At 44.4% G+C, this 21,665-nt stretch overlaps 1 protein-coding gene across 1 annotated transcript in view; it reads right to left on the bottom strand.

Moving 5' to 3' along the window:
- ddhd1b (DDHD domain containing 1b) overlaps window positions 1-15,107 on the bottom strand; it is a 46,169-nt gene extending 31,062 nt beyond the window's left edge. The window contains exons 1-7 of the mRNA XM_061746672.1: window positions 14,457-15,107; window positions 9,003-9,179; window positions 7,951-8,079; window positions 6,702-6,849; window positions 6,507-6,616; window positions 5,668-5,774; window positions 2,192-2,448 (exon numbers count right to left, since the gene is read on the bottom strand). Coding sequence (XP_061602656.1) covers window positions 2,192-2,448; window positions 5,668-5,774; window positions 6,507-6,616; window positions 6,702-6,849; window positions 7,951-8,079; window positions 9,003-9,179; window positions 14,457-15,105 — 1,577 coding nt within the window. The 5' untranslated portion in view covers window positions 15,106-15,107. The remainder of the gene's footprint in view (window positions 1-2,191; window positions 2,449-5,667; window positions 5,775-6,506; window positions 6,617-6,701; window positions 6,850-7,950; window positions 8,080-9,002; window positions 9,180-14,456) is intronic.
- Window positions 15,108-21,665: the final 6,558 nt, after the last annotated feature.

Consider the following 21,665-nt stretch of genomic DNA (forward strand, 5'->3'; position numbering starts at 1 on the left):
GGTCCATTTTCGGGAGCAAGCTTTGGACATTTATGTGAATAACACCAAGGCCAGATCTAGCTTTGAAATCATCAGGAGTATTGATGCAATCAAGAACAGGGCCTGGGTTTGGTTGGATATTGCCTGAGAGTCAAAGTAATAGTAGAACAAAACATTTTCACTTAAAAACCTTTAGTGGCAGTACAGAATTATCATTTTTTAGTTTGACACGTCGATGAGAGAACTTTCAAGAATGTAAAACAACTTTTCAAAACAGAGAGACATGAAAGATGTAGTAAGTCCGCACAGTTAAAAACAAGCACTGGTACTGGACCGGGCAGCCCGGCAGGTCACCTGTGCCAAAGCAACATCCCAAATACATAACAGCAACCAGCAGAGAAGGGCCGAGAGGCGTGCCCAGCGACATCAGAGGTCAGCCCACATTACCCTCATGTCCCAGCTCCCCTGCTCTGACTGGTGACGGGTGATTGGGTCACGCATCGGCCTCCACAGCCACCTGAAGTGGCACCAGCGGCAAAATCACTGACCCTCCCCCCGAGCTCAGCTTGGTGGAAGTTGACCACTAATTCAGCTTTTGGAGTCGTCATGGAGATGAACCAAACAGACTTAAGGCAGATGGAAAATTACTGGAGTCGGTCTGATCCAAATACAATCAAATTGGGCTCGGCAGGCTGGTCTAGCCACAACCGAGACCAGCCGATTACATAGCCATAACATTCCATCGCTATCAAGGTCTATGAAAGAACTGAACTGAAAAGATTTCACAGACTGTGATTTTGCTACATTTTGTTGATACTTTTCATGATTTTGTTGTCTCTTCAATGAATGAATATGAATTTATTGTCAAGTTGTATTATCCATGAGTTGTCTAGATACAGATAAGAAGATTTATACAGACAAGTGCCGCTTTTGCACTGGTACCACCTCAGCTCGGTTCTACCCGTTTTGCGCTTTCGCACTAGGGCTGAGACGTGTAGAGCCGCTCCAAGTCGGTACTTTTTTCTGTAACCATTTCAGCCAGGTTCTTTGCGGGCTGAGCAGGGACTATTTCTGACGTCACCACCCTCCGCGCCAGTGATTGGTCGGGGGGCGGGGACGTCCCCACCCTCCGCGCCTCTGATTGGTCGGGGGCGGGGCCGTCAGACGTTTGAATCAGGAAGCGGGAGTCAGCGCGAGAGCGACCCGCGGCTAGCAGCGATTTTATTATGAAGCGCAAAACGTCTGTTTGGTGATCCAACTCTGAGGTGCAGATGTTCATAAACCTGGTGGCTGTCGAGAAAAAATTAAAAAAGCGATGTAGACGGGCTGTTTTACTCTCAGCCGCTCCCGGCTCCAGCTGATTTCTCATCTGCGCCGACCTGAACAAAGCGGTTGCGCAATCGAGTACGTCACAGCAGCTTCACCCAAACCTGCCCGCTTCTCCCCTGGCAGTGCGAAAACACACGTGTGGAACCGTGTAAAGCCGCGCCGAGCCGAGTCGGGCCAAGTAAGTCCTAGTGCAAAAGCGGCAAAGAAGAGTTAGCCTATTAAGATACAGGATCTCTTCTTCCAGGAAGTCCTGGAAAATGACAGATGAAAACGAACATGGACATTTATGTAAATGAATTTGATGTTGGGTCAACTTGTGCTGTGTTTATTGTGCTCTTAGCAATGGGTCCTTTTTTTTTTTTTTTTTTTACTGTTTATCGCCATAAGTGTGTTAAAACATGATCAGTTAGTTTAAACAACTTGTTTAGGGCTCCATATTTCATCCACATATCAATTGATCGTGCATAAAGTAGTCCCATAGGATAAAAGGAAGATGGTGAGAAGAATTTGAGATGAGTAGACACTACATGCCCAAAACCCTTAAAATTATGATTTACGAATATAACAGTTAAGTAAGCAGTGACACACACTGTTGGCTGTTTAGGACAAATAAACAAGAAAGGTAAGCACAATAAATGATTCCCTGTGCAGTATTTTTTGGCGAGCCTTTACCAATTTATGGCATGGTATGAGTTGCATATTGGCAAAAAATTAAAAATTAAAATCACGTTGGTGTCCCCCCCAATCCTGACATCGGATCTGCACCCCTGATTAAGGGGGTTATTAAGAAACCAGTGTAATGCGGGGTGACACAACAGATGACATAACCCTGAAGATCTGACTTCAGAACCTGGAGCCTACAACATTTAAGTGTTAGTCGTACCTGAGGCGCATGAGTCTGAGCTGCTCCTGAAGGTGGCGCTCCTCATCACTAGGCCAGCGGACCTTTATCTCCTCAGGGTCCAGCATGATATTATGATGGAACCGCACCGGGTCCCAGCCCGTCATGATGTCAAAGGCGATGACGCAGCCCAGCGAGTGCGACACGATGGACACCTTCCCGCTTTTCTCAAAGTCTGGATTCCGCGAGCAGAAGAGGGAATACAGGCGGTTCAGTTCCTGAGTCAAACCTCTGGTGATCTACAGACACACAACAGCAACACATGTGTGTTTCCATATCTGTGATCTGCATGTTGGACCACGTGTGGTTATATTTGAGGTCTTGTGACCTGTTCAGACAAGCACATCAGATGCACTGCCATTAGCACCACCCCCACATTTTCCTTTACCACTTTTTCTTCCAGTTATCTTCTTCGATAATCAATTCCAATCGTACACCAATCATATTTTAGAAAGTTTACAAAATTTGGGGCATGTGGGCTGTGAGGGGGGGCCTCTGCGTCCTACAGATGTCGTAAGGTTCAATCCAGATGGTATGGGGAGTTTGGACTGCACATGACCACCTCAGGTGCTTTGTTGTGTGTGTTGAGGGGCAAACTGCTAACCTGCTGATGGGGCCGTCTGCTGTGGAGGAGTGTTGGCGTGGTGAGGGGTGTGGTTGCTCTGCAAAAGCTGTCAGGCCTCAGTGCTAAAATAACATTCATGTTGTCCCAGCAGATCCACCTACTCACATCTCCATCAGCCGAGTCACAACTGGAAGGAGCGGGCCAGGATTACACAAGTTCTTAATGGGATTGTTACAGAAATTAACTGGCATCAGTTAGCGCATAGAAATCAAGACGCAGACAGAAGCAGCAACAGCATGATGATACACGGGGTAGCAAATAATCAAGACAGCAACAAGGCAGCAAAGCAAGGGCAATAAAGACTGGATGGATGAGTACCCTGGAGGCCCAACGAGCAGCCGCACGGTAGCAGTCAGCTACCTCAGCTACCTCAGCTACCCTCAGCTACCTCAGCTGCCTCAGCTACTTCAGCTATCTCAGCTAGCGCAGCTACCTGAGCTACCACAGCTACTTCAGCTATCTCAGCTACCTCAGCTGCCTCAGCTACCTCAGCTGCCTCAGCTACTTCAGCTATCTCAGCTAGCGCAGCTACCTGAGCTACCACAGCTACCTGAGCTACCACAGCTACCTCAGCTACCTCAGCTACCTCAGCTACCTCAGCTACCTCCGCTGCGGTTTGTACTGGGTTCAGGTTGTGCCTGTAAGTTCCAATTTCCAAGTTACAAGTCGAAGGTTTCAGCCCCCAGAAGTCAGAATTTCAGTTGGGAAAGTTGTCCCAACTTCAGAGTCCACATGTCCGCTCCTCACCTCAACAAAGTGACCACTCAGCCCAGATAAATGCGGAGGGCTGTGTCAGGAGGTGCTTCCGACGTGAAACCTAAGCCAAACAAGAGATAACGCAAGTCAATCTGATCTCCATACCAGATCGGTGGAGGCTTGGGTCAACAACGACCGCCACCAGTGCTGCTAACCTGCAGAGTGTTGATGGGAAAAGGGTTACTGTGGGTTGAAGAAAGAGAAGAGGAGGAGGGTGGATGATCTGTGTGTCCAGGAGACAGGTGGAAAGGTAGCAAGGCCAGGAGCCTAGGTGGTGCTGATGGGAGGACGAATGGAGGAGGAGTTTTCTTGAAAGAATAGTTGGTTAGGAATGTTCTGGGGGTGAATAGCGCTAGCGTGACGATTCTGAAGCTGGAAACTGAAGATGGGATGTTCAATGTTTTCAGTGGTTACTCTCCACAGGTGGGATGTAAGTCAGAAAAGAAGGAGAAGTTCTGGAGTGAGTTAGATGAAGTGATGGAGAGCATCCCCAGAGGAGAGAGGGTGGTGATTGGAGCAGACAGGCAACAGAGGCAATGAAGAGGTGATGGGCAGGTTTGGTATCCAGGACAGGGACGAGTTGTGTGGCTTTCAGAGAAGAGTTGAAACAGGTTCTGGATGGCCAGGAGGTGCCACCAGATAACTGGATCACTACAGCTGATGTGATCCTGGAGACAGGTAAGTGAGGACAAGGAAAGGAAAGGTGACATGGAGACTTGGTGGTGGAATGAGGAAATGCAGGAGTGTATACAGAGAAAGAGGTTAGCTAAGAAGAAGTGAGACACTGATGGGACAGGAGACAGGAGACAGGAGTACAGGGATATGCAGCGCAAGGTGGAGGTGGCAAAGACACTCCTACAGAACCACAGTTCCTTGTGGCTCTGTAGGAGGTCTGGAGTGGTTGAGAAGCATGTCAGGGATGTGTAGGACATGTAAGGGAGCTGCAAGACGATGGTCAGGTGTGAAGTAGGTGTGATAGAGGAGTTCAAGGTGGAGGTGGGACTGTCTCAAGGATCAGCTCTGAGCCCCTTCTTGGTTGCTATGGTGATGGACAGGCTGACAGATGAAGTCAGACAGGAATCTCTATGGACCATGATGGTTGCAGATGACATTGTGGTCTGTTAGTGAGAGCAGGTAGCAGATGGAGGAACACCTAGAGAGGTGGAGGAACGCACTGGAAAGAAGAGATGAAGGTTAGCCGCAGCAAGACGGAGTACATGTGTGTGAAAGAGAGGAACCCAAGAGGAGCGGTGGGGTTCCAGGGAGCAGGAAAGAAGAAGAAGGTAGAGGGTTTCAAGTACACAGGGCAACAGTCAAGGGCAACAGAGAGTAAAGAAAATAGGTTAGGAAACTTGTACAAGACGGAGGTGAGACCAGAGATGGTGTATGGTCTGGAGACAGTGGTGCTGACAAAGGGACCAGAGGCATAGCTGGAGGCAGCAGAAATGATGTTGAGCTTCTGTTTGGGAGTGACGAGGATGGACAGGACCAGGACGGAGGTCATCACAGGGACGACTATGTTAGATGTCTTAGGAAAGTCGGAGAGGCCAGACTGAGATGGTTTGGACATGTCCGGAGGGAGGATTGGGAGTTTATTGGGAAAGGGATGCTGAAATGGGAACTGCCAGGCAGAAGGCTTAGAGGAAGACCCCAGAGGAGATACATGGATGTAGTGAAGGAGGACGAGATGGAGGCCGAGGGTAGATGGAAATGGATGCGTTGCTGTGGTGACTCCTGAAGGGAGCAGCCGAAATGAGAAGAAGAAGGAGATAATAGTTGTGTTTACATACAGTAGACATTTTATCAGTGGACGTGCTGCTCTGCTGTTTGTATTTACTAAACACCACATACAGCGTTGCTAGGAGACAGCAGCGGCAGCATTTGTCTGTCTGGAACACGGTTGTTATAAACAGAACTGGACAACCCCTCTGTGACGTTATCCAATGGTTTCCAACAGCCTTTTCTTGCCAGCTCATGTTAGTACGAGCCGGCTCTGCCCGACCCGGCTCTGCTCGACCCGGCTTTGCCCGACCCGGCTTTGCCCGACCCGGCTTTGCCCGACCCTGGTTAACCTCACCTCGTCTCTGTACAGAGGACTTGTGTAGTACATGATGTCCATGGCACTACTGTTCAGCATGTCTCTGAGACCTCGGACCTTGTCTGGCGTGATGGAGTCCACTGTGTCTGCAGGGAGAACAGAAATCCACATCAACACACGTCCTAAAGCTCACCTGTGCGCCTCACGTACACAGACAATATACTTTAGATAATCTGAATATCACTGTGGATGTCATCCATGTTGAAGGGAACCGACATGCTGAGCCTGGACCCATGTCTGGGGGACGAGGGACAAACTGTCCTTCTGAATGCTTCAGCATCCCCGGTGCTGGTCACTGACTTCCACCAGCCATATAAAGCGGTGTTTCTTAAGTCCAGTCCTGGAGCACCACGGTCCTGCAGGTTTGAGGTGCCCCCTGCTCCAGCAGAGCTGGCTCACATTCAGACCTCGATGCCAAGCCAAAGATCTGTTCAGGTGGACCAGCTGTCCCTGGCATGGGGTAAGACCTCCCACCTGCAGAGCCGTGGGTCTCCAGGCCTGGACCTGAGACACATTAGTTTGCAATTGGGGGCACAGACGTCTGGTTGGTACCGACTACAAGCAACGGTCAGTCATTCTCATTTCGTCCTCTGGTCGAGCAAGCACTGGTCCCAGCGGCCCTCCCCAGCCCTCGCCCCAGCCCTCGCCCTCTCCCCAGCCCTCGCCCTAGCCCTCGCCCTCTCCCCAGCCCTATCCCCAGTCCTCGCCCCAGACTCTTCACTGCTGAGTAATGATGAACAACTTCGGCCTCAGCGCGTCCTTGTTCACGTCCTCGTTGTGTCACTGTAAATACGCCTGTTAGCTGAGGTGCAGCATACCTCCATCCAAGCACAGCTTTGACCTCCACTCCACAGGAAGGAACTCCACGTGCTCCGTGGTGCGATCGGAGAAGTGCCTCTCCTCCATCTTCCTGGCGGCGTCCCTCATCCTGAGCACCAGCCAAGAAAACAACAATTACTCCAGGAGTTACTGGGACTACTTCAAGAACATCTGGACACCTGAACTCTGCTGACATGCTGGTGTTCCTGATGATACGACCCTGGTCCATCTTCTGGCCGATGCCGTGCACCACGAAGACGAGGTGGGTGGTCTCGGGAGGCATGTCCTCGGGTGCTGCTTCCTCAACGTATCCCCGATGGAGACGAGTCCCACTGCTGGAGGCTGGACACACAAGAGAAGCTGGTCATGTTGCAGAAGCGCACCTTCCTCACGTTCTAACCTTTTAAGTTTGAGAGTATAGCACAAGACCTGAGCTTGATTACAAGGACGGCTCTTCTCCAGGACAGTTATTTACCCCCAACGTATCTTTCCACTTCTTCTATTTCATCTTTTAGTGTCTGGGAAGACTGCCCAACAACACCTCTGCACGCGTCCACATGTGGGAGCTAAACCGGTTTAACGTGGCCTGCAAATATGGCTCCCCCGTTGGGTTTGCCTGCAGGCTCCATGGTGACTCACATGGGGTCTACCTGGTTTTGAGGGTGGGGCCAGCTGGTTATGGTCCCTATGTGGTGGCCTAGACTGTATAAGAATAAAATAGACAAATGTCTCTCGTAGGTTTTCTGGGGAGTGCAGTTAAGGTATCAGAAGTTAGGCATTTTAGCTTGGCTAACATTAGCTTATGCAAAGCTATGATGCTAATTAATATAACTCTTATCCAGACATTTTCATAAGAGCCACTCTTGAAACAACATCCAAAACAAGTGGTGCCAGAGAAGAGAACTAGCAGAGCTCCGCTGGGACCTGCAGTCACTCGGTCTGCTCCTAGCACAGTCAGACCCCAAGCGGTCGGGCAAGCCTATGACTATCAGCTCGCGACTTGCAGGCTGATTTGACTGCAGGTTTCTACGGACTTCTACTTGAAAGGATTGTGAAATGATCCACCGTGGCTCCCAGCTTCGTCAGCTGATCCCTGCTGCAGTGCTGCAGAGCCACAAGGGAGCAGAGATTGAGGAACCTGATTTGGGCCTGGACTGTTTCTGTCCTCTTAAGCTCTCTGAGCTGGTAGTCAGAATAATGTCATCTAACCCATTAGCACATCTCATAAGGCCCGTCCAAACCAGACCGTATGAGGAGGTTCTTGCTTCATGAATAGTCCCTTATTGGATGTAATCATTTTATCTTTATCAAACGGCTACTCAGGCTTTTGAGGTCCCTGCAGTTAAACCTCGACCTAAAAAAACCTAGTCTTGATCCAGAACTGGGAGTTAAACACAACCCCTGTCTCCATCATAAACCCAATCCCCATCCCCATCCACAAACCTTTTGAGAAGCCCAATTTCTGGGTGAAGGTACGTGCAATCTTAGAGGTGGTGGCGTCGCTGTACAGGTACACCTCATCCACGCTGTGCCAGTCCACATGACTCCTGCTCAGCTTCAGGCTGTGGACAGCTGCAGACAGTCAATGTGATTCAGAGCTGTCACATATCAGAAAAGACTTCAAGCACTGTTCCACATTGGACTGTTCATGTGTTTGTGGAACCCTGCTGTATATAAGTCACTTTTACAAAGTTGGTACACACTTTGCATAAATATTTCAACAGCATCATGGGAAAAACACCAGCTTTCCAGCTGGATGAAGGTCAAAGTTGGTACCCATCCCCACTTTTAATACTACGCTCTTTATGCAAATGAAGCCGAGAAGAAAAACAATCATTTGGGAAATACCAAGTACCCAAATTAATCAGTAGCTTGTAGATGTTTCCTTCAGCAGGAACTCTCAGTAGATGTTTCCTTCAGCAGGAACTCTCAGTAGATGTTTCCTTCAGCAGGAACTCTCAGTAGATGTTTCCTTCAGCAGCAACCCTCAGTAGATGTTTCCTTCAGCAGGAACCCCTTGTAGATGTCTCTACACAGCTCTCCGAAGGTTCCTCTATAACAATTCAATCAGCTTCTGGTCTGGACTTCGACCAGAATCTGGCTTCTTTTATTTTCATCATTCTGATGTAGATCTCCTGCTGTATTTGGGATCATTTCCTGTCACATGACCCAATTTCCACCAGATTTCATCCATCAGTCAGAAGTCCTCACATGTGTCTCTAGAAGTCTCTGGTCCACAGAGTCTGTGATCCACTCAATGACTGATAGGTGTCTGAGCTGGTTCTGTTGGTTTCCTCCAAACATGGTTCTGGACATTCAGTCCAAACATCTCCATGCTGGTCTCATTTTAAGTATCACATCAAACATCATAAAAACGATGCTTCCTATTGGTCCAGCTGGAGTCACATGACAAAACATCTGTGAGTGACAGTAACAGGCACCGGCCCCAACTCTAAACCCGTCACTCACAAACCCTCCCGTCTCTCATTGCTCACCGTCTTTGCTGTCCACAGTGGTGGTCACTGCCTCCACCTCGTACGTGTCCCTCATCTGTTGCCCCCGGAAACAGGAAAGATGCTTCTGCTCGATGAGGTCACTCTCATCCTCTTCCAATGGTAGCCAGGTCCCATCAACAAACCACTGACCCCTCATCACAGGAATCCGGTCTTGCTCTGAGGAAAACCACAAACGTACAACCTAAAGAAAACCCACCATGTTTTCATGTTAAGATTGCGTAAATCAAATGAAAGAAGTCAAAGCTGTTGTGGAAGATTAAACACATAGACGCATAAATGATTGACTGAGCGGTCAATAACCAAATAAAATAACTGTCCATCAGTTCAATGATTAGTGAAACAAAAGTTGTTTTCCACTGAAGTACGTTCTTGTTTGACTGTTTATTTCTTTTTTATTCTTATGTATTTTTCTACAGCTTCAATGACTGCATTTCCATGCATCAATAACCCTTTTAAAACCCGAATATTGGCAATAACACGAATTTGCACGGCCATGTAAACACCAATAACCCCTTTGACTAACCCGAATTTGCTCATATTCAGGTTTTTAAAAACCCAAATATGAGCCCTGGGTTACTCCTTTTAAAACCTGAATATTGGGTCATGTAAACGCCGAACGGAATATCCCCATCAAACGGAACAGGAATTTGTTTTCTGCACATGCTCTGTTCACAAGGAATCCTGGTCTTTTGAGTCCAGGAAGTTCTTATAAACACGGAGAAACACAAGACCAGGAGGAGACTAATCACTTCATAAATGTAATGAAGGATATGAACATTTCTGCATTTGTAGACGGTAGAAAGTCCCGGGGTAGCCAGATTTACAAGAAGGTTAGCGGCTGGTGTTGAGGTTCCTACCACAGCTGGTGTTGAGGTTCCTACCCACCCATCCACTTCTCTTTCTCCTGCTCCACTCTTCCCTCACTGATGAAGAGCTGAAGATGCTCTGACTCCACCACTAGAGGCAGCACCACGCCCCAACCCGGGAGACATTCCACCCCTTTCTGACCCACATCCAAGGGAACCTGCAGAACTGGGCTGAGACTGGAAGGTGCTGATTCCGGTTGCTTGGGGCTCAGCTGTGAACTGCTGCAGTTAGCTGAAGACACCAGTTTAATGACGTCAACAGCACCAAAACCGCTCAGAAAACAGCAACGTAAGACCCCCCCCAGAGGAAAACAAGCTCTACACGAAGGTTCTGCTGAGACCTGAACCAGGTCTTGGTGCGACACAGCAGTGCTAAAACTATAGTACAGTACATGTTTCTACTTTTCTTTTTAAAAGTCCTTTTTTCTGGCAAATTTATGAAGTCGAAAAAGTTTTAATTTTCACCCTTCAATTGAATACATTTAGAGTCAGGAATGTTCATTTTTCAGTTTTCAACATGGTCATGTTCCGGGTCTCTGGAAAGATCCTAGAGACAACTTCTGTTGTAATAGACGCTATAGAAATAAAATTGAATTGAAGTGAATTGATTTTTTTACTTGCAAATGTTTGAAATGTCAGAAATCTGAGATATTCTTTGATGGACCCCCCCCCCCCTGATGTGTGGAGATCTGCCAGGGCCCCAGAAAATACATGCGTCTGATGGTTTTGGGGGTTTTGCTCTTGTTGTTGAATCTGCACTTTAGCTTCATAGATTTAGCCGGCTTACTTCTGGTAGTAGCAGATTAAACCACAACTGGGTCATTTTTAGACGGATCTTAACTCCCTCGTTGCTCTGTATCCCTCCTAAAGGGGAGTTTTTCTTGCCACTGTTTGGCTTAAGGCTTTTCTCCCACTAGGGGAGTTTTTACCTGCCATTGTTTATGTAATAATTGTTCAGGTATGGGGGTCATCAGTACTCGAGTTGAGGGGGGATGAAATAAAAACGGTCCTAATCATCCCCCCTGAAATAAAAACGGTCCAAATCATCCCCCCCTGAAATAAAAACAGTCCAAATCATCCCCCCTGTAAAACTGCCACCCCCCCTTTCCATCCCTTATGTCATTTAATCAATGAATGTGGTTTTACTGCTATTTCAACATTTAAGGTCATCACCAGAAAAATGACACCAGAAAAATAACTTTAGACAGGAACGCGGTGCATGGAGTGCTGCTTGGGTATTAGCAAAAATAGTATCCCTCAGGTGCTCTTCAGTCAAGGGAGATCCATAAATTGTTGAAAACAGAGGACTGAGGCACTCATGAGGGTAAGGTTAATAAAATGCCTTTATTTTTGCATGGCTAGTCTCTTAAAAGCGTGTCTACGCGTTTCAGCCAAACTGGCCTTCGTCAGGACAAAAGAGAAATGTTTGTCAGACAGCTCAATTCACAATTAAATAGGTGATTTCAAACAGCTGCTCAGTGTGAGCAGGTAGGAGGTCACATGACCTGAACAGCAAGACCTGCCAATAACAAGCAGAGGGTGAGAGGCTCTGTACTGAAAGAAAAAAAACAAAATCACATTAAATAAATCAACATTGCACATTTAAACATTGCCTATAGTCAATTAAATAAATCAAAAATGCATACAAAATAAGTATTGAGCCTAAAAAGAAACTAAGGCACCGTCAGAGTCAATCTTAAAGGCCAACAAAACACACTAATAGTCAAAGAATAAGTAATACACTCACAGAAAAGGAGAAAAGTCAAGTTCTCCATTCAACCCTGGATAATGAGTGGCCTTTAATGTGTAAATCCAAAATGACTCTCTTTGCAGGAGTCTTTTGAGTCTATCTCCTCCCCTGATAGAGTCTTCAATGTGTTCTATGCCGGATATTTTTAAGGAGTCACAACTACCGTGACTTACATCTTTGTAGTGAACAGCCATGGGGTACTGTGGATTACCAGTTCTAATGGCATGTTTATGCTCTGCCAATCTTGCCTTCAATTTACGCTTAGTTCTCCCAATGTAGAAGCATCCACAAGGGCACTCAAGTCTGTAAATAACATAAGAGGTATTGCAATTAATAAATGAATTTATGTCAAATGTATGACCAGATGTCACATCAGTAAAATAATTGGCATTTATCATATTGTTACAGTGATTGCAATGTCCACACCTGTGATTACCTTTTAAAGTTGAAAGCCAGGTTTTCTGTGATACAGGAGGGAGATGACTCTTCACAAGTTTGTCATTCAGAGTAGGAGCTCTTCTGAAGCTAATAGTCGGAGAATCTGGAAGAGCTTCTCTAAGAAGACTGTCACTTCTCAAAATGTCCCAATTGCTTTTGACAATTTGTTTAATTGCATTTGCATGATCACTGTATTGTGTCACAAAATAAACCTGATCAGAATTCTGTTGTTCTTTCTGTTTAGGGGCTAACAGTTGTTCTCTAGGAAGACATTTTGCTTTGTTGTAAGCTCTGGATATAGTTTTATGTTGATATCCCCTTGCCTTAAATCTCTGGGTCATATCTAAAGCATTTTTTTCATAATCTTCTTCTGAATCACATATACGCTTTAGTCTCTGGAACTGACCAAAAGGAATATTATCTGTTAACCAAGGAGGATGAAAACTATCTGCTCGAAGAATCGTGTTGCGGTCAGTTGGTTTTCTAAAGATGGAGGTATGTAAATCTCCATTGTCATCTTTAAAGATTTTTAGGTCTAAGAAATTTATTTCGGATGGGGAGAAATCAAGACTGAGTTTTAAATTTCTGTTGGTGTTATTTAAATATGAATGAAATGAAAGAAGTTCAGTTTCTGAACCTGACCAGAGTAAAATGATATCATCAATATATCTTCCCCACCAAATGATTTTATCCAAAAAAACATTAAGGTCAGAGTAAACAAACATTTTTTCCCATACTCCCATAAACAGATTCGAATAGTTCGGTGCAAAACAGGCTCCCATTGCTGTACCCTTTCTTTGTTTAAAAAAATGATTCTGGAATAGAAACACATTGTTATGTAAAGTCCATTCAGCCAGTTGCAGGATAAAGGCAGTAGGGGGCATCTGTTCTGGATGCCTCTCTTCCAAATAATGTGATAAGGCATCAAGTCCTTCTGTATGATCAATGTTAGTATAAAGAGCCTCCACATCCATGGTAACCAGAAGGGAAGATCCAATGTTCTTAATGTCTTTGATCTTATTCAATACATGAGTACTATCTTGAATAAAAGAAGGAAGTTCTGAAACATATGGTTTAATAAAGAAATCAACAAATTGAGAAGCTGGTTCTGTAACTGAATCATTCCCCCTGATTATAGGTCTTCCTGGTGGATTCTCTAGGTTCTTATGCACTTTGGGAAGCATATAGAATGAGGGGATTCTGGGGCTATTACAAAATAAAAAATCATATTCTTTTTGTGAAATCCACATCTCTTTTTTAGCATGTGAAAGTATTTCCATAAGTTCAGTCTTCATTTGTTCTATTGGGTTAGACCGTAAAGGTTCATAGTACTCACGATTATGTGATTTTGTTTTTTTTCTTTCAGTACAGAGCCTCTCACCCTCTGCTTGTTATTGGCAGGTCTTGCTGTTCAGGTCATGTGACCTCCTACCTGCTCACACTGAGCAGCTGTTTGAAATCACCTATTTAATTGTGAATTGAGCTGTCTGACAAACATTTCTCTTTTGTCCTGACGAAGGCCAGTTTGGCTGAAACGCGTAGACACGCTTTTAAGAGACTAGCCATGCAAAAATAAAGGCATTTTATTAACCTTACCCTCATGAGTGCCTCAGTCCTCTGTTTTCAACAGAAAAATAACTTATTTGACAATTTTCTCCTGTTTCAAGATGATTTTCACTTGAAATAAGTAGGAAAATCTGCCAGTGGGACAAGATTTATCTTCTTATTACAAGCAAAAAAATCGTGTTCCACTGGCAGATTTTTCTACTTATTTTAAGTGAAAATCTACTTGAAACAGGTGAAAATGGATGTTTCCAGTGATGAGTCTTGTTTTAAGTGTAATGAGATTGTTTTACTAAAATGAGACATTTTAACTAGAAATAAGATAAATATTCTTGTTAAGATTGTGAGTTTTTGCAGTGATCCATGTTACTTATCCTGTGAAGGACAGAGTCATATTGATAAGTTCAGAAAAGTGTTTTTTATTGTTGTGTTTTGATGTATTTGATGTAAGACCAGTGGATATTTAAAGCTTACAGAAGGCTGCATTTAACTGCTGCTATGTCATTTCTGCAGTATTTCTGCAGGTGTTTTGGTCACTGCTATTATTTGTAATATATTATATTATTTGTAATCAGCACAAATTATCTGTCCCCATATGATCAAATCCACCACCCCCCCTGATTTTCTTTTACAACTCGAGTACTGGGGGTTTATGTTCTGGGTCTCTGGAAAGATCCTAGAGACAACTTCTGTTGTATTAGACTCAATATAAATAAAATTGAATTGAATGTAAAATAGAAGTCCCCCAAAACGGATTCCTGCTGGGGCCCCAACAAAGCTCCACCCGGGTTTGGGATGATAATGGGGGATGCTCACGGTTCCAGTAAACGGGGTAACACTCCTTCTCCCGGACGTGGACTTCATAGAGCCCCCCTCTCACGCACACCGCCTCGGCGATGGCCCTGGCCTCCCCCGGGTCCTCCTCCTCCTCCTCCTGCTCCTGCGGGTCCCCGGCGGCACCTGCCCGCTCCTCGGCCGCGCCGTCCGGCCGCGGCTCCCCGGAGGAGGCAGCCTCCTCCCCGGCCTCGGCGGGGCGGGGGAGCCCCTTCTCCTTCTCCTTCTCCTGGCTGTGCTCGGACAGTCTCTGGTACAGTCTCTCGATCTTGAGAGAGTCGTGTCCGACGAACGGCTTCCAGGTCCGCCGGTCCTCCTTGTAGAACCAGCGGATCTCCTCCGGCCGCAGGTCCGTGACCACGTCCCCGCGGTGGCGCGACCCGCCGGCCCGCAGCCGCCGCTGCGGGGCCGCGCTCTCCTCGCTCTCCTCCTCCAGGTAGGAGGAGGCGGCGTAGGCGGCGTCCCCGTCCAGGCCCAGCAGCAGGCAGTCCTCCGGCTGCGGCAGCTGCCGCGGATCCCCGCTCCCGTTCCCGGGGATCGCGTCCTCCTCCTCCGCCATGTCCCAGTCGCGGCCGCAGGGGCTGTTGCCGGAGCTCCGAGGGCCGACGCTCTGCCGCACATGCGGCTGCATGATCAGCTGGCCCGGTGACGTCACACACACATCTGGACACATCTGGACACATCCGCCGCTCACAGCATCACTGTGTGGACAGTAGATCAACAAGGGACGGGAAATAGAAATTGAAATTGAAATTGAAATTTTATTTTGAACATGAAACGGTAGTGAATACAAAACAAAACGATAATAATCAATAATAAATAAATGTAAATAAGAAAACAAAACAAAATTAAAGCTGCAAGCAGCGATGAACGGGCCCTCGTGCGTGCAATTTTCACCAATAAAAGTCAAGGACTCAAAACTAAGTCCGATGACACCACCATGACTCTTTATGTCAAACCATTCAAATGTTATAGCAGAAAATAGGAACTATCACATATCGACCAATCAGAAGAAGGGGCGGGGCGAATTCATGCCAATTAAGGTCAAGTACTCAAAACCGAGTCCGATGACACTACCCACGACTTTTTATGTCAAACCATTTAAAAGTTATGGCAGAAAGTAGGAACTATCAAATATGGACCAATCAGATGAAGGGTGGGTGCGCTTTTTGCCGTCTATCGTCACCACGGTAACGCTTTTGACTGAGAAAAGTAATGCCCATCGTCACAGGATGGAGACGCACATTTTGAGGTATAACACACCTGGGTGCACGTTACGGTTTGGGACGCATTATCAGCCGAAGGAATGGCATAAATTGCGATTCATTGAAAATGGCCGACATCCTGTTGGGTTTCGGCCATGGTGCCAAGAGACTTTTCTTTAAGTTGTGACATGATACAGGTGTGTACCAATTTTCGTGCATGTACGTCAAGCCGTATTGTGGGGCTTGAGGCACAAAGTTTTCTAGGGGGCGCTGTTGAGCCATTAGGCCACGCCCATTAATGCAAACCATTAAATATCAAATTTTTCGCCAGGCCTGCCATGCATGCAAAATTTGGTGACTTTTGGGGCACGTTTAGGGGGGCAAAAAGGCCCTCATTTCGTCGGAAGAAAAACGAGGAAAACAATAAAAATTCCTACAGATACAATAGACAAGTTTTTGAGCCGTTTCCGCTCTACTTCCTGAAGTCCTCCCGTCAGTGCTATCCACTTCCCTTCTGGCGGACTAGTTCTGTATTGCTAGCTAGCACTGGCGTTGTGCCGAGTGCCGATTTTATGTTTATGTTTATGTTTTAGGTTTATGTTTATGTTCATGTTCTGGATCTCTGGAAAGCGTCTAGAGACAACATCTGTTGTATTAGACGCTATATAAATAAAATTGAATTGAATTGACACAGCACTGACAAAGAGGATATGTAGTAGCAACTACATGGATATTTGGCAGAAGAAAAGTGGTTGGGGAAGGACGTGTGCGGTGGTTGGTTGTAAGAACTGGAGAAAGCACCTGAACGAGTGGTCAGATAGAGAGTTCTACGACCACAAACCAGCTACGAAGAGGCAACGTCCAAGCCTGATACTCTGAATCAAGGACCTGGCTGAAGGCATTGAATCTAAAAAAACCACCCCGCAACATTTTTGTCTGTTCACATCACTTTGTTGACAAAAAAAACAACAAAGGATAATCCTTTCCCTGAGTTGTGGTTGGGTTACAATCGCTCTCCCCAGCTAAAGAGGAGTAAACTCACTCGGCTGATCACTGCCTCCCCGCGGAGAAACAAACAGTTCAGAATCAGAATCAGAAAGGGGGTTTATTGCCAAGTTTGTTAACACACACAAGGAATTTGTTGTGGTGATTGGTGCAATACAGTAAAAATAAAAAAAAACAAATATATGGAGATAAAATAAGAGATAGAATAAAATAAAATGTATAAGCAGAAATAAACAGAAATGTACAATATGAGGATTAAAAAGTGCCGGATATGAGTCTTTACAAAAAGTGACGTAGGATGACAGATGCCAGATAAAATGTATAACCAGAAATTAACAATATAAACAGAAATGTACAATATGGGGTTTTTAAAGTGCCGGATGTGAGTCTGTACAAATGTTACGGGGTTGGAATATTTACGTTAATGTAACGTAGAGTGGGATGGGGGGGCAGTCCGTAGTAGTCCGGGGGGAGGGGGGACCGGGACCTTGTTGATGAGGACAACTGCAGACGGGAAAAAACTGTTCTTGTGGCGTGAGGTTTTGGTCCTGATGGACCGCAGCCTCCTGCCAGAGGGAAGAGTCTGAAACAGTTTGTGTCCGGGGTGGGAGGGATCTGCTGCAATCTTTCCTGCACCTTCAGGGTCCTGGAGGCGTGCAGGTCCTGGAGAGATGGAAGGTTGCAGCCAATCACCTTCTCTGCAGAGCAGATGATACGCTGCAGCTGCTCCTGTCCTTCACAGTGGCAGCAGCGTACCAGACGGTGATGGAGGAGGTGAGGATGGACTCAATGATGGAGGAGGTGATGGAGGAGGTGAGGATGGACTCAATGATGGCCGTGTAAAACTGCACCATCATTGTCTTTGGCAGGTTGAATTTCTTCAGCTGCCGCGGGAAGTACATCCTCTGCTGTGCTTTTTTGGTGAGGGAGGTGATGTTCAGCTCCCACTTGAGGTCCTGGGTGATGATGGTCCCCAGGAAGCGGTAGGACTCCACAGTGTCTGCTGGGGAGTCACACAGGGTGATGGGGGCAGGTGGGGCTGTGTTCTTCCTTGAATCTGAGGGTAAGTTCAGCAACTTTAGCTATGAAGCTGACAATACTCTTACTTATGAAGAAGTTGTCATACACTAACATTGTACTGGTATTTTGCTAAGGCAGCCGAAATTTTTTTTATTTATGCACAACTGTAGAATAATATGCACACATTTGATTTATGTGCACGAATTCAATTGACAGTTCCCTTACCTCATAACATGTCATATGATATAATACATTGTACACATAGCCTACAATGAATATATAGAACATATAATATATATTGTAAAGGACCATATTGAGTCATAATTTGCTTAGTTAATATATTTTTTCTTTATGACAATATGGGATTTGTTATGAGTATAATGTCGGCTGGTTATTCTTTGGATGTGTCTTAAAATTGTGATTTATTTCGTATTGATGAAGCATTGTGACAGCTTGGCCCCCTGCAGGGGCAGGTTGCCCCAGTCCTACCTCCTGCAGGGCTTTGAACTGGACTCAACACCTTTTAAGTAGCTTCAACTTCCTATCACACCTTGGAAGTTGCTTCAAACAGACTTGGAACACTAGAGCACCCCATGGGGTGATTTTCGTCTGTGGCCTATTGTCTCACACAAGTTCCTGCGTCTTGCATCCCTGCTGAGAGAGAACCATATATGGACTTCCTGATCCCTCAAGGGTGGTCCCAAAGCTCAAGGGTCACACCTTTGACTGGCTCTCACTGGGCTGGTTTATTCCTCTCATTGTTGATTGAACTTTTGTATAAAAACCCTGTAGCCAAATCAATCTGGGTCAGCATTTCAACCAGACCCCTGGTCTGTGTCGACGTTCCCACCGCCGGCTTAATAAAACCTCATAAATCACAAAGCGGACTTCTGAACTGGTTTGATAAATTCCTCAACAGTATATATTGTATTTTTGTATTTTCACGGTGTTGTAAGGACTTATGAAAGAAAGTAGTCATGATCCTGGATGCGACCCGAATAAAGAAACATTACGCATCAGTCGAGATTCTCTATTGTCTTCAATCCAAGGTCTGCTACATATATAATATAATGTGGCTCATTATCATGCTGAAGCTAAGAATGCCTTTAGGGGCTGGCTCCATGCAGGAAGGCCCAGAGAGGGGCCTGCCCTTGACTTGAAAAAGTTCACCAATTCTAATTATAAATATGCAATTCGTTATGTTAATAAGCATGCACAACAAATCAGAGTGGATTCTATGGCAGAAAAGCTCCTTGATAATGATGTCACTGGTTTCTGGAAGGAGGTGAGAGCTCTGAACACAAACACTACATTTTACCAAGCACCGTAGAGGGGGTCTCTGGTTGTGATAACATAGCTGAACTGTGGAGGAAACATTACTCCACTTTATTTAATTGTCTTAAGAGTAACTCCTACATAGTACTGTAGGTGAGATTGTAAATTCGGACACTATGCAAATCACAGCTAAGGAAGTGTTTCATGCCGTCTCAGAGCTAGCTGATAATAAGGCTTGTGGTCCAGATGAAATGTCTGCAGAGCACTGTAAATTAGCAAGCCCGAGGGCAGCAGTTCTCCTTGCTATTTGTTTTACAGGCTTTATGTGTCATGGTGTATTACCAGACTCCATGTTGTCCGTTACCTTGGTGCCTATCATCAAGGATAAAGTGGGCAGGATGGGGAGTATGGATAATTATCGGCCAATTGCTCTAGCCAGTGTGTTGTCGAAGGTTTTTGAGAGAATAGTACTAGACAGACTATCTGTATATCTATGCACCTCTGCTAACCAGTTTGGCTTTAAGGCTAAACATAGTACTGATTTATGTATTTATGCTCTGAAGGAGATGCTGGAAAACTACATAAGACAGAATTCTACTGTACTCATTGGTTTCATAGATGCATCAAAGGCATTTGATCGCATAAATCATTCTAAATTGTTAAAAAGTTACATCAGAAAGGAGTGGCTGACAGTTTTATAAGGATCCTGTCCTATTGGTTCTCTAACTTGAGCATGCAGATCAAATGGGGAAATGTTGTCTCTGCTACATTTGGGACAAGTAATGGCGTTAGACAGGGGGGGCTTTTATCACCGTGCCTTTTTAATATTTACATGAATGATCCCTCAGACCAGTTAAGAAACTGTAAAACAGGTTGCATGGTTGGCAATGAACTTATTAATCATTTTATGTATGCCGATTATTTGGCAATTATGTCACCTAGCAGTGCTGGGTTACAAGAACTTCTCAATATATGTTCTAATTATGGTGTACAATTTGATGTGAATTATAATGTTAAAAAGAGTTCTGTTCTTATTTCCAAAGTAAAAGGAGATAAGGACCTCACTTTCCCATCCTTTTACCTGTCAGGACAACTGCTCCCTGCTTGCTCTAAAACTAAATACCTGAGACACATCATCACTGATGACGTGACAGATGATGAAGATATGAATAGACAGCGTCATATTTTATATATGCAAACTAATTTGTTGACCAGAAGATTTTCCTGGTGTTCAGAGAGGGTGAAAGTGGGTCTTATTAGGGTGTACTGTACCCCTTTTTATACTGCACCCTTATGGATTAAATTTAAGAAGGCCAGCATCTTATCACTTTTACAAGTTATCACTTTTCATGCTCCTTTGAGGCGATTGATGTTCAAATTCATATGTCGACTTAATAGCTCTTGTAATGCCACTATTATGATGTTAACCAACCCAGTCCTCAGTGCTGTAAGATACCAATCTGCTATGTGGAAACACTGGTATGACTGTCTTTTTAAAATATTGTTGTATCTTTGTTTGTCTTTTCTAATGGACCTGAGTCTAAATAAAAAGATTGATTGATTGATCCCCACCATCCCCACCGGCAAATATATATGTATATATGTATATATGTATATATATATATATATATATATATATATATATATATATATATATATATATATATATATATATATATATATATATATATATATATATATATACATACATATATATATATATATATATATATATATATATATATATATATATATATATATATATATACATATATATATACATATACATATACATATATACATATATACATACATGCATACATACATACATACATACATACATACATACATACATACATACATACATACATACATACATACATACATACATACATACATACATACATACATACATACATATATAGATATATACATATATATATATACATATATATATATATATACATATATATATATATACATATATATATATATACATATATATATATATATATATATATATATATATATATATATATATATATATATATATTTATTTTGTTTATATGTCTATGCCTGTTACTTCCAATGGTATGAAATGGTATCCACTTCCTGTCTCCTAAGTGGTCGCCCCTCTCCCCACATCGCTTTGGAAGTGTTTTGAACATACAACACTAGATACAGTACAACTTTAATATTTGGAAGTGTTGTGAACATACAACATTAGATACAGTACAACCTTAATATTTGCGCCTTATTTTGCCGCTCGTTTTTTTTTTTATCTGCTACCTTAATGTCTGATATCAACCCAGTACAAGATCATCGGATCAGTCTTCTTTTTTTCCCTTGCAAAAAGACTTCAATAATAACAATAACAGTATTATTAAGCAAAGAAGCAAGTTTTATTTTAATTTTAAATTTCAATTTATCTGATGCAAAAACGACTTTGGCAGTTCGATCTCTGAATCAGCACCACCAGAGAGGAGAGCTATGAGAGCCAAATCTCGCGAGAGTGTGTTGCTCAGACAGAGACAGGTCTCAAACAAAGTTAATTTTCTCCTAATTTGTCGGTCTGAAAATTGCCGTTTTGGTGTCAGAATGTTCAGAAGGTATGTGGCTTTTGAAAAATGGGTCCCATATTTACTTAGGTTACTATGGGGCGAAGGAATTGGTAATAATCTGTGCT

The sequence above is a fragment of the Cololabis saira genome, chromosome 18, assembly GCF_033807715.1.
Source record: "Cololabis saira isolate AMF1-May2022 chromosome 18, fColSai1.1, whole genome shotgun sequence".
NCBI lineage: Eukaryota > Metazoa > Chordata > Actinopteri > Beloniformes > Belonidae > Cololabis > Cololabis saira.